General features: G+C 36.2%; 2 protein-coding genes across 2 annotated transcripts; both read right to left on the bottom strand.

Moving 5' to 3' along the window:
- Positions 1–1,174: 1,174 nt before the first annotated feature.
- Positions 1,175–4,875, bottom strand: LOC133675933 (splicing factor-like protein 1). Its single transcript, XM_062097501.1, has 2 exons — positions 2,274–4,875; positions 1,175–1,511 (listed from the first exon to the last, which is right to left on the bottom strand). Exon 1 carries the CDS (start codon positions 4,737–4,739, stop codon positions 2,304–2,306), a length of 2,436 nt encoding a protein of 811 aa, XP_061953485.1. The 5' UTR covers positions 4,740–4,875; the 3' UTR covers positions 1,175–1,511; positions 2,274–2,303.
- A 2,190-nt stretch (positions 4,876–7,065) lies between these two features.
- LOC133700464 (autophagy-related protein 3) lies at positions 7,066–11,922 on the bottom strand. The gene is made up of 10 exons (XM_062124035.1): positions 11,636–11,922; positions 11,317–11,387; positions 10,939–11,055; positions 10,692–10,861; positions 10,512–10,597; positions 10,241–10,292; positions 9,914–9,979; positions 9,376–9,503; positions 8,066–8,168; positions 7,066–7,387 (listed from the first exon to the last, which is right to left on the bottom strand). The coding sequence occupies exons 1-9, from the start codon at positions 11,794–11,796 to the stop codon at positions 8,072–8,074; spliced, it is 948 nt and encodes a 315-aa protein (XP_061980019.1). The 5' UTR covers positions 11,797–11,922; the 3' UTR covers positions 7,066–7,387; positions 8,066–8,071.
- Positions 11,923–12,758: the final 836 nt, after the last annotated feature.

Raw genomic sequence — 12,758 nt, 5'->3', positions numbered from 1 at the left:
TGATGCAATTAAAAGTTGAATACATGCAAACACTGAACTCTTAAGAGTTCTTCTACAATCAGGGTGATGGGTTCCGATCGTAAAACAGCTTAACTACAAAATAATTGAGTATTTTTTCAACAATTACACCATATCTCTAGAACCTTCCTGCAACTAAAATCAGCCTCTCCACATCAATTTAGCTCAGCAAAACACCAATCCCCTAGCTAAAAAGGAGGATTCACCACAGTTTTATTTATTTGGAAATATGAGTACTTCTTAGGAAAGTTAAGCTACTAGAAAGCTCCAATCTGCAAACTAAAATCTAGCTGGAGAAATCAGATGGGCAGCCTACATCTGTTCACTGCTCACCAGTTATTATAAAAAGAGTTACAGATGCACATTCAGGAAGGGTGCAAATGGGTAAAGAAGAAATGACAGAAGTCTAGAAAGGTTTTCTGATGTAAGAACATGTAGATTAAAAAGGTGAGAGCGGGCAGAAATTTAAGCTTTTAGAGAAAAAAAATGAAAAAAAAAGCTGAGCTAAAATGTTTTCTTAGGCTGAGATCCACCCAGTGACCAACAATACAAAATACCACCAACAGGACAATAATGCTTTCAAATCATCATGCAATACCTTTAAGCAAACTTTATCACGGCGATCCACTAGGTGCCCATTTGGGGCTGCAATCACAAAAGCAAATGTGTGAAACACTACTACTTTTCAGACTGCAGCTCTAAATGGGCCCTAAATCACACTTCATCGACTCAGCTAAACAGAATACTGATAACTCCCTTAATTCACATGAAAAGTTGGCTCCATCAGGAGCCTTATTCAACAACATCCTAAATCTGATAGCATGTATTTGATAAAAGTATCACTACCAAAATCCAGTACATGTTTGAGATCTGTTACCTGCCATGTAAAAGCTAGGAAGAGATATCAGAACAATCTTACAAGCAAACAGGAGAGAAAAGTTAATAAATTAACAAACACGTGAATTGAAAAGCTTCTTCCACATACCCAAAAGGCATTCATATTCTAAGACATGCCCACCTTCCTGAAATATAGGATGAACCAACCAGAGGACGCTTCAACAGCAAGGTTACAAGGATAACCTCAATTATCCTCGAAAGAAATGGTGAATAATAGCACAACAATAAAAAATAACATTACAGCCAAGAGAGAGAATGGTTAAGCAAACCAAAGATAACCAAATGTAACACAAAAATGTCAGTGAGTTCTTCCAGAAAATTCAATTAAGCTAATAACAATAAAAGTTAGTGACGAGACATTAAATAGGAGGCAACAAACATCGATAAGAAAAAAAATCAGGTTCAATAAAGAAGACAAGATATATAAATATTTATAAGCTTTCAGTGGCTTCTCTAAGATGTAGCTGTGTGAACTCGCTAGCCCAAATCTCTGCAAATGTCATAACAGTACAGCAAGGTTAAAGATGTGAGTCCCAAACTTCCAACAAAGTCATGGCAAGAGGTAAGAAATCAGGTTGCGCCAATAAACATCAGTCCTGTAAAAATTATTCAATGGTGGCAAAAAGGTCAAGTAATGTAGACAGAAGGCAATAAAAGAAAATGTGTTGATAAGTGGACTTCATGGATTTTTTCCAAGTGAGAATGAATCGAAAATATGGAATTTTTTTTAATTTTATCATTCTTTAGTAAGTAAAAGAAAATCAGATTTAATAAAGAAAAATAAAAAAAATATGTGATATCTGTTAACCAAAAAATCCTCATGCAAACATCACATGCTCTACCACTGTGGCATGACAATGCTAAGAATATCATTCCAAAGAAAGAGAACGGTTAGAATATCACAATGAACCAAATAGAAAATTAAATGCCAATCGAAAAGAAATTACAGATTATCTACAGCCTCCACTACATTTAGAAGGGTAGCCTAACATACTGAAAAAGTTATAACCTCCTTCCTTTAAATCACCTTTGGATGTAAAAAAAGTCAAGAATCCAGAATGTGGAGGTGAAATGTAAAGCAAAAATTTCCACTACCCCATGTCAACAGAAATGGGAATTTTGCTAGTTACAATCACATTTTAACAGATATAAGCGAACAAAAGGCCAATTTTTATGTTTTTGTTTTTTTTTTTTTTTGGGGGGGGGGGGGGGCAGAATTTGATAGGTTTCCTGTTGCCTCCGGTCCTATAAAAGGGCTGGAAGTCCCATGTCTAGCTGTGCATGTCGAGTGCAAGATGCATACCATTGAAAATCCAAGAATTATAACGAATAACATGAAAGTGGATATGTTCATTTACCTCAATTGAGAGGTAACTCCGAAAAGAGCCTCATTTCATCTCTGCCATAAACTTCTCATACTCTGCATCTGGACCATAGCTTGTCTTCTCTGCAGAAGAATGTGGAGGTGGCACAGTCAAGTTTGAGGCCCAAGGCACATTACCCATGCCCTGTGAATGGCCAGTTGTTGGTTGGGGAGCAGGAGGCGGCACTGCACTGTAGTAAGATGAATAACCCAAAGAAGTTGTGTACGCAGGTTGAGCACCAGACTGCCCATACACATTCGATGTTGCAGGCGGAGCAGATGTGCTGTTTTCAGATGGCACCCCTGGTGGGTAGCTTTGTTGAGCCTCACTAGGCGTCACAGTCTGAGTTGGTGCACCCGGGGGAACTGGCTGAACCAGTGGAGGATATTGTACACCATAAGGAGGCATAGGCTGTCCAGGAATGGGAGGGTACATGGTTGACCCGGGAGGAGGTGGAGGGGGAGGAGCAGCATAAGGAGCATAAGGAGGAGGAACTGGTGATCCCCATGGAACCGGAGTTCCTGTATAATTAGCAGGAGCCCCTGTGTAGCTGGTGGGTGGACCATTCGGAAGGGGACCGCCTGCTGTAAACTGCTGGGATTGATAGGCACCAAGTGGTTGAGTTGAAACAGGGTATGCAGGCATGGTTGATGCAGGGGGGCCTGGGGGGACGATAGGCTGAGGTGGCTTACCAGCAACTCTCACAGCAATGGTTCGACCATCTATGCGGTAACCATTCATGCTTGCAATTGCATTATTGGCCATTTGAACATCACGATATTTCACAAAACCATAACCTTTACTCAATCCAGTGATCCGGTCCTTAATGACCTTGGCCATCACAATTTCACCGAAAGACGAAAACAAACCAATCAAACCATCATCATCAAGATTAGGTGGCAAGTAACCAATATACAAATTTGTATCATCATATTCTTTAAGTTTAAGCCCATTAGCTCCCAGTCCTGCTTGATTGGCACTACCAAGACCCCCAGTATTACTGCTAGCCCAAGGAGGATTGCTTCCAGAACCACTTGACCCCAAAGCCAAGGTAGCGGTTTGCTTAGTTGCAGATTCTGGCATAGTCCCTCCTAATTCAGCCAAAAAGTTCTGATACTCATCATCCATTTTCTTCCCAGTTGTTCCCTTCATAGGACAATCAATGGTTGGATGTCCACCATCACCACAAATCTTACAAAGCACGTCACTCTTAAACGTAGTGGTACGTGAAGGACATGCATACTGCCTATGGCCCGGCTCACCACATAACCTACAATACTCCTCATCCCTAATCGTTCCATTCAAAGTAGCAAGTTCCCTTAGCTGCTGCCTCTTATGCTCATTCAAAACTTCATCCACGGGTTGTAACAATTTCTCAACCATCCCTGCAGCAGCATCCAATGCCTCCTGTGTATCCGCCTCAACCAAAACATGCAAATCTTCATTCTCTGATGGATCTGGTTTCAAATCCCTCTTCTGCTGCAATCTCCCTTCCTTCACTGACCCTTTACCCCGAATCACAATCTTGGCACCTGTCTCCCTCTCCATCCTCTTCTGGGTATTCCCTCTCGGCCCAATAATCAAACCAATAAAATTGTAGCCTGGATACTCTTTCATAGGTATATAAAGCTTCTTTTGAAGCTTAGGGGGTCTATAATCTGCTGGCGGCTTAAAGGCTGGGTTTCTCTTAATAATCTGGGAAATAATCTCTTGTCTTTCTTTATTCAATCTCTCTCTTGCCCTGTACTCTCTAGTATTAATCCTAATTCCCATATTATCATAAATAGGTTCCGGTGAAGGAGACCTAGCTCCTTCCGGTCTATCATCAAGAGGCAAACCAGACTGCAACATCCTACTAATCTCTAATAGCCTAGCATTCAAAGCTTGAATCTCAGGATCAAATTCAATACCTCCAGTAAAGTCCTTCATAAAATCAGGCAACTGAATCACCGGCTTCGGTTCATCATCAGCCCACCTCGATTTTCGCTTCCTCGTACCGCTACCCGAATCATTATTATTAGTATTACTACTACTACCACCTCCACCACCATCAGTACCAGAATCCGCCGGTGGGTCCCAACGACTGCGGCGGCGGCGTCGACTGGTGGTTTCCTCTTCTCCACCGGAATAGTCCCTATCACCACTGTTAGTGTTGGCGACACCGTTCTCGGAAAGTAAAGGTTTGGGGATCTCAGGTTTTGGAGTGGTAGTTTGGAGGTTGTGGCCATTTTCAGGGGCAAATTGAGGAGGATTTGAAATTAGGGTTTTGTCTTGATTGTCAGGGTCAGGAAATTGGGGTTCTTCAGCTGGAGGAGGAGGAGGAGGGGGGGGATTAGGGTAAACGGGGATGAAATCAAAGTTCCCCGGTGGTGGTGGTGGTGGTGGTGGTGGTGGTGGAGGATTGGATTGGTCTTGTAGGGTTTGGAAATGAGGGTTTGGGGTTTGATGGAGGGAGTCCATTTAATTTTTTGAGAGAGAGAGAGAGAGCACAAGCCACAGGGGTTTCACCAGGGAGGGAGAGAGTGCAGATGCGTAGTCAATAATTGTGGTTTCTGCTTTATGAGTACTCCTAGTTCCCTGCGGACACTGACTCTTAAGATTTTCTTTTATTGGATGGAATTTGATTTTTATTTTATGGCGGTTAGGTTTGGTGGCAGTGATTATGGGCTTCATCTATTTTGGGTTAAATGATAGTTGGGCTTCGTAGCAAGAAAAAGATTGCGTGGTAAAGCCCAATTAGCTAACCCTCCCCGTAATCTTCTACATCAATTTATTAAAAACAAATCACGTTTGCAAACCGACCTAACTGAGGGTCTGTGTGGTGCTGAAGGTCTTTGACTCTTTGCGAAGAAAGAAAACGAAGACGAGGTTTTTGTGACCGTTGGATTCCAGGGTCCTAGCATTGATGATGTCATCAATCGAGAACTCTAGATTTAGGTGATTTTCTATAGTTGCTTCCAGTTTATTTTATTCAATGAGGATAAGAGATGACTCTTCTCCTTCGGCATCAATCTTCCCCCCCACCGCATGCTCCACCGTGGAGGATTACGTACAGTGATGTGTGTGTGTATATTGGATATGCAGAAACAATAAAAACCTTGGCTTATTGTCTGACTTGGCAATCCTGGAAAAAAAATATCAGGCAACCATCAATAATATTTTGTTTTTTTTAATATTAATATCATTATATATTGAATTAATTTGAATTGATTTAAATTGGTCATTTAAATTCACAACAAACAACAACAATTTTAGATGAAGCCATGATGAATTATTTATTTGACTGGATTTAATAATTTTTTATATCTAATTTATTTTTTATTTAATTACATAACAATATAGGTGAGATTTTTTTATTAAATAAAAAAAATCTTTAAAAATAACAATCAAAAGAGGCCATGAGACTAAACAAATGATGTGTTTTCTCAAGATAAATAATAATTTTTTTAAAATCAAGTAAATAAAAAATTAAGTAACAAAGGATGATTTTTTTAGGAACTGAAAATGCAAAAAAAAAATTAACAATCAAGATTAACATAAATAAATCTGAATTAATTTATTAAACTTACAATTTAACTCATGCATCCCACTAAATTTAATAGTATTTTATTTCTTAATATTATTTTTTATTTAATTATATAATAATCAAGTTGGTGCACGATACTGGAAAGAAAACGATCTTTTTAAAATTAAATAATAAAAAAATTCTTTTTAAGTGAAATAAAATAATACCTTTAAATAATAAAGGATTTTTTTTTATCAATCATTTTTAACTTTAAAGGGCTCAAAATAAATTAGATAAAAAAAAAACATTTTAAAAAAATCAAGCCACACATCTAGCCTACTTACGAGCATGCCCTTTTTTATTTTTTATATTTGAGGGTCAATAAAACGTTATCTAACCTTTATTTTTTTTAGAAAAAAAAAAAGACACCAATAACCTATCATCCATGCTCCAGATTTCAACTAGTTGTCAGATAATTAGGGTAAGATATTTTATGCGTTAAAATTAAATTTTCAATCTATTTTTTTTATTCAAAACACTTAAAAAATACATTCTATAAATCTTGATAAATTTATTTATAATCTTAAACAACTTTATATAAGATAAAAATACTTAAAATCAACTCGAATTCAAAAACTTTTTAAAGGTTAGATCTACCTTTTAGGTTAAGAAATGTAAAAGAACACCTTAGATGACCTCCTTGCAATGACACGAAAATCAATATTTTTTTTTTCTTGACTAAAATCAGTGTTATTTATATTTTTCTACTCTCACTTTTCTTCCATACCATGGACTAAAATACAAAGAAAATAAAGTTATGAACTAAAATTTAGTTTTTCTAAAAGGACCAAAAATCTATATTATAAAAGTATAAGGACTAAAATGAACTTTTTATGCTAATTTTAAAACCACCACCTATGTTCAATGCTTTTTTCACTTTAATCCTCTAACTTTGAATTTAAGCATTGATTAACAAATCAAAAGCAATTGGCTATCTATTCAAGCTTAAAAGGACTCAATCAAAGAGAAAAAAAAGTTTGAAGACCAAAAAAGAGAGAATAAATTCACTCAGTAAACTATGAGTGAGTCCTACAGCGTCCACAAGCTTTAGTTTTTGTTATAGTTGTAATGAGAATGTATCCTGGAACTTCTCCAGTTCCTAGCCATTGGTTTTTTGATAATTGTATTGTATCTATTTTAGGTAGAATTTATGTTTCAACCCTCATTCCACCGATAAAACATAAAAATCCCAAGAAAAATAACTATTTCTATATCACACAATTGACAATAAGATTCAATTTTTTCCCACTGAAACAAGATCATATTCATGCCTGCAATGAGCAAGTTACCACACCTAGGCTTATTGAACATGGTGTGTGACGTTAAACGATCCTAATGAAGTTAATCTGTGCATTTACACTGTATAATAAACAACTATATGTCCATAAGATCACAAAGGATTCACAGTTATGCCCGATCATACAAGGCATATGAGTGGATTGTTTACAGGATTTATGTGCAGTAACGAGTGTTGTGGAAGGGGTACAGGGCATTGTTTGCAAACACCCCAGAAGATATTTCTTGAATTTACTGGAGGTTCAGCCTGGCAAGAATAAACAAACATCATCTAAAAATTGTCACCAAATTCAATAAATAGATAATGTATAGATATCTAAATTAAAACATAGTAGACAGAACAAAGATGGTGTATCTAGCTGCTTCATGATCATTCAGTGCGCACAGAGTTCTGCAGGATGACTAAACCTTTGCACTGAAAGTTGCCAAGAATCCGGTAATACTTTATGACCATAGGCAGTAATACAAGAAGAAAAAGAACAGACGTAATGGTAAATTTGATCAAGTCAAGAAGAAAAAAGTACAAGTCAAGAGCAATGCTGTTCGAGAGAGAAAAAGGCTTCTAAGGTTGCACTTCAATGGAGGATCAAGGTGGTAAAGAACAAAAGAAAACAACCCATCTGCTCAAGTGATGCCAAGAAACCAAAGGTCTTTAATGAGTAAATCAATAATATGACATGTTATTATTTCATTTGAAGACATGTTATCAATAATAGGACATCACCCAGGCCAATTGACATACTTTTTATATGCATTCTTTCATTTGAAGAGCAGGAACAATAATGGCAAAGCAAAATGTCCGACTGTCACATATTACAAAGCATCACAATTATTAACCACCAACGAAAAAGGTTTTTTTTGGTTCAAAATTTTCAATGATGTTGGAACAATGATGAGAAAGGAGAAAGTTAATTATGGAAATTACCTCACATCAGCTGCTTGAGCTACCGAGATCAAAATCCATGGTGTAATCATATTCAATAGTTGGAATTACAGAGGCTACAAATTTCAAAAATAAGAAAAGGTACCTACAAAGTAAGAAATTGCAATTGTAAGATACACATAGACGGGATAAAAATATAATTGGGAGATTATAAAAGATGTATTGGCAGGTATATCAATCATTATATTTATAAGATGACAGAACTAGAAAATTTGAAACAAAGACAGGCAAATTGTAAGCTAGAACAAAATGCCATAAATCTAGCAATAAATTAGCTCTGAAAGAGAGAGCAATTACTACATTTCATACAATAGTTTTTTGGAGAAATTGTTGCCGTTATTTTACCTCTTCAGATTTTGATAGCAGACAGATTTTGATAGCAAAACACTTAATGTTTCAATTACAGATCAGGCAATCAAATAGCATGAAGTGAGCAATGAGGTTCTCAGAAATCAAAATTAGCATAAATCCCATTATAACCACTAATGCTTTAAGGAGTATATATCAAGGATTGGGTTGTTGAGTGTGTATGTGTGTCTTTTGTATCCACTAAGTGTTGGTGATGCTTCAGATTTTGAAGGTAGAATCGCTGTTTAAATTCCTTAACCATGAACTAATGTAGAAAAACATATAAACAAGTCATAATTGAGCAAATAAACTATAATGCACCATAGATGTTGCACAATACTTCACAGATTTCATTGAATGTGACAGCAGGATAGGAGGCAGGACAGGATCAAGGTTAAATGATCCAGAGACATCACATGTCTTATTGGTTGTAGATATTGCATACTAGGAGCTTTTTTCAAAGAAAAGAAAGCAAGGAAGGAAGAAAAGCATATTTTCTGGTGATTGATGTCTGAGGGCTGAGTCTGTCATCAGCACTAGAAAATCACGTCAAATTTCCTTCTTGTGAAAACACAATTATGTTATTAAAATACAAGTTGTTGGATCTTATTGCGACAGTTCATTTCTGAATTATCAAAGATATATACTGGAACCACAAATAACTGAACTGCCTTGGACAAGGATAGTTTAACCCAGCTAGATTGGTGACTATCCTCAACTGAGTAAGAAACTAGGCTGGTTTACGTAGAGAACATTCATTTTTGTTATTAGGAAACTCATTAAACATTTGGATAAAACAATACGGAGTCCACTCAGACCTGTCTTTAAACCCCCAACCTAATTACTGAGCTGTTTTCATGAAAATAGTCAAGGACATGCTTCCAATTATACGAACTGTATTGAATCTCATTTTTCTCTTGAATGGTATCAGAGATGCAACTCACTTGTCAACTTCTGGCTCAACTCCACGTGACATTAAAACATCAATAATTTTCTTCATGACAGCCCCATGTCTGCAAGGATGCACTGATGCATGCTTCCCAGGTAAGTGGGGATGGTCTTCAATAGTCACCTGTGCGTGATCAAATTTACAAGGAAAAAAGATTATAAGAAGCAACACATGCATTAAAACTTCTCTATGAAATGACCTCTCAAGAGGCCAACATCAGGAGATATATCAGCACAAGCAGAAAAATGACCAATGAAAGAATTCTCAGTTTCTCAATTGACTTAAACTTGAGGGGGAAAAATCAGAAGAGATACAGACAAATACAAAATGGTTCTGTAAAAACTGGCAAAGCCTAAATTAAGGCAATTCTCAACAACCTTAAAATTCCACTGTGATGCATGGTGGGTAGCATTACTTTTAAGAATTTCGATTTTGAGTGAGATCCCATGAAATCATTAAAAGCGGGTGTATTAAATAAACACACCCAATGTGCAGAATATCAATTGATAAACAGAATGACAAAATCTCAGCACCGTTTTGCGTGCATGGTCTTGGCTAACATCTTCAAGTACAAGCTCTGGTTGCAAAAGCATCCTTGACTGCCATGTGAAAGAAGAAGACGGTCAACAAATGAGTTAAACTGCATAGATGATGTACAGAAACAAGTTCAATTCAATCCCATACAGCCTTGCCTGTAACCATGTTCAGATATCAATTTCACAGACTATAATAAATAGAAATCACAACCTTCATGTGCATTTTTATTGCACCAAAATATCTTTTTTTGGTAAAATATATTGTTCTTACACTTGTTTCCCAGCTGACAATAGTGAAAAAGATTTGATAGAACAGAAACAAACCTCATCATATCCAGTAAGCCATACACGAGGAGTTTGATAATATTTATCATACCTGCAGGTACAAGATAAAATAAAATGTTATAATAGGCTAAAAACTGCAGCAAGTTTCAACCAAGACATCTTTGGTATTGGTATTTAAAAGAAAGTGTGACGACTTCAGCTTTGAGAACCGTAGCACAGATAAATCACATGGTTCAACAGAGCATGGCAAATGTTCCAGAACTGTTAAAACATCCAAATTTAAGAAGTTTTCAATCAAAATTTATCTTACGTGATGCTGACATCATATGTTCGGGTGCGCAGAATGTTATCATCATCGGGCTCATGAGCCACGAGGTATGTAGTCTGAAGTGTTGCCTACATCAATTAAATTTACATAGACAGTTATAAGAACTTTCAACTTTCTATCTGGACAACAACAAGGGTGTGAAGAGCAGAAATAGCAAGTTACAGGATCTGATTCAATCAGATTGTCAGGGTCTTCAAAATCTGCCATGTCAGGAATATCTTCCTCCTCCTCTCCCCCGAAGTATGAAGGGTTTGTTTGGATAAGACTTTTTTTTGCACTGATTTCTAGAGCCTCCATTGAAGGCACATTCTCATCCTCATCACCTTTGGTTTCTAGAATAAAGGCAAATAATAAAGTCAGAACTCAGAAGACATCAGTAATTGATATCGAGCTCCAGTTAAAATGGTACCTTTAGGTTTCCCGTGAGTTGCCAGCCATCCATCATTATCTTCGTTATCAAGTAGAACTTCACCTCCAGCCGCTTCATACTCTTCTTCTACAGATGCAGCTCTTCGTAGACAAGGAACTAAGAACAAAGATTTGCATCAACAAACTACAATAAAGCAAACACTGCAAACTTATTCAAATAAACTGATGTGTGCGAATTGGCTAACTTTGCATCTTTCTGTACTTTCAAAACAATGTAAACCGCAATTTCCCTCGTTACTTTTCTTTCACAGAACAATAATTATTACAAGTCTATTCAGTTACTAATTGCCATATAAAAGTCACAGCTTCGTAGATGCTGTTACGGAAAAAAAGCATGGCTTATAATGGTGACAATTACCGTTTCGAGTGATCAAAAACTGTTTCTCTGCAGGTAAGTATGACTTCCTCTTGCTCGGCTCTCCAGATTCCCTGTTAAAATCAACATCAAACCAAAACTAAACCATATAATAGAACAAAGCTCACTAATTTATGATCAACAACCACTCGAAGCGGAAAACCGAAGAATATAGCACAGAATTTTAGTCACTGGCAGCTCTAAATAACATAATAAATACGTGTTTAAAGTTTATTAACGCCAATTACAATAAAAACTGGTGCTAATATTCGAAGATGGATGCTTTGATGGGGGAGGGGGGGGTGTCAGGGAAGTAAATTACCAGGACCAAGTGGGGCATTTAGAGACGAGATTGTCACCAGCGAGAATGAATTCGCTGACACTAAGAACGCCTTTCTCTTTGAAGGCAGAAACAGTGCGTGGACCTGTGATTCTCTCTACTGTTCCTTTGAATGCTTCGTGAATCTTCTGTGATAGCACCATTTCTCTCAATTTTTTTATCGAACCTTGGGAATTGAAATCAAGCAAACCCTAGAAATTGCAGAGAGAGAGGGGGGAGGGCGTGTTTGTCAAGTTAGCTTTGCGGGGATAGAGGTTATGGCTTTTTTAAAAAAAAATATATTTGACCCAAACTATGCTCTTAGTCCCTGAGATTTAAAACTTTTTCGGATTTAATCTCTCGTGGCACTTTTTTTATGGTCCTGTAACATTTTTATTTTTTATTACCACCCCGTTTCTTTTTATCTGACTTAGGCACCGTTTGGGAACGCGGCTGCGGCCGCGTTCCCAAAAAATTTGAAATTTTTTTTTTTCTAAAATTTAATATGGTTTGTATGTTTTGGATCGTTTTGATGTGCTGATGTCAAAAATGATTTTTAAAAAATGAAAAAACATCGTTGGCATGCATTTTAGCACGAAAAGTTATTTAAAAAGCACCCGCAACCACACTGCCAAACACGCTCTTATCCTTATCTTTGTGTTCTATCTATCCTCCCCTCCTCCTCTTTTACTAAATAGGAAGTTGCTAGAAAGAAATTCTAGTAAATTTCATTAACATCGTTATGTTAATTTTTGTTTTTTTATTTAATCACCAAAAGATTTATTGTATGGCTAAATATCTTTTATTTTTTTATTGAATTTTATATATAATTTTATTTTAAATTTTATTTTTATAAAATCTAAAATAACATGTTTTTTTATTCATGAAGATCTATTTTTTTTCTTTATTTTGTAAATAAAAATTCATCTTATAATAATTTTAATCAAATATATATTTTTAAAATTGTAACTAAAAATATTTTTAAAAACTTATTTTTAAAAAAATTATATTCATAAAAGTTATCATAATGCCACCATTGACTATAGCAGCTAATTTGGCAGGAATTTAATCTTGCTTATACAAAAAGTTGTTCTTTTCTACCATAATTTTTAGTAACTTTATATAT

The sequence above is a fragment of the Populus nigra genome, chromosome 1 (genome assembly GCF_951802175.1).
Source record: "Populus nigra chromosome 1, ddPopNigr1.1, whole genome shotgun sequence".
NCBI classification, from domain to species: domain Eukaryota; kingdom Viridiplantae; phylum Streptophyta; class Magnoliopsida; order Malpighiales; family Salicaceae; genus Populus; species Populus nigra.
Note: the sequence above shows the minus strand (reverse complement) of the source record. Positions and strands in the feature narration are given on the sequence as shown.

What these genes read in the sequence shown, in the direction of transcription:
- LOC133675933 (XM_062097501.1), bottom strand. Translation starts at nt 4,739, where the DNA reads ATGGACTCCCTCCATCAAACCCCAAACCCTCATTTCCAAACCCTACAA.
- LOC133700464 (XM_062124035.1), bottom strand. Translation starts at nt 11,796, where the DNA reads ATGGTGCTATCACAGAAGATTCACGAAGCATTCAAAGGAACAGTAGAG. An exon ending in ATCTGATTGAATCAGATCCT is followed by an intron (nt 10,598 to 10,691) that starts GTAACTTGCTAT and finishes TAATTGATGTAG; the next exon opens with GCAACACTTCAGACTACATA. An exon ending in GGCTTACTGGATATGATGAG is followed by an intron (nt 9,980 to 10,240) that starts GTTTGTTTCTGT and finishes TTCACATGGCAG; the next exon opens with TCAAGGATGCTTTTGCAACC.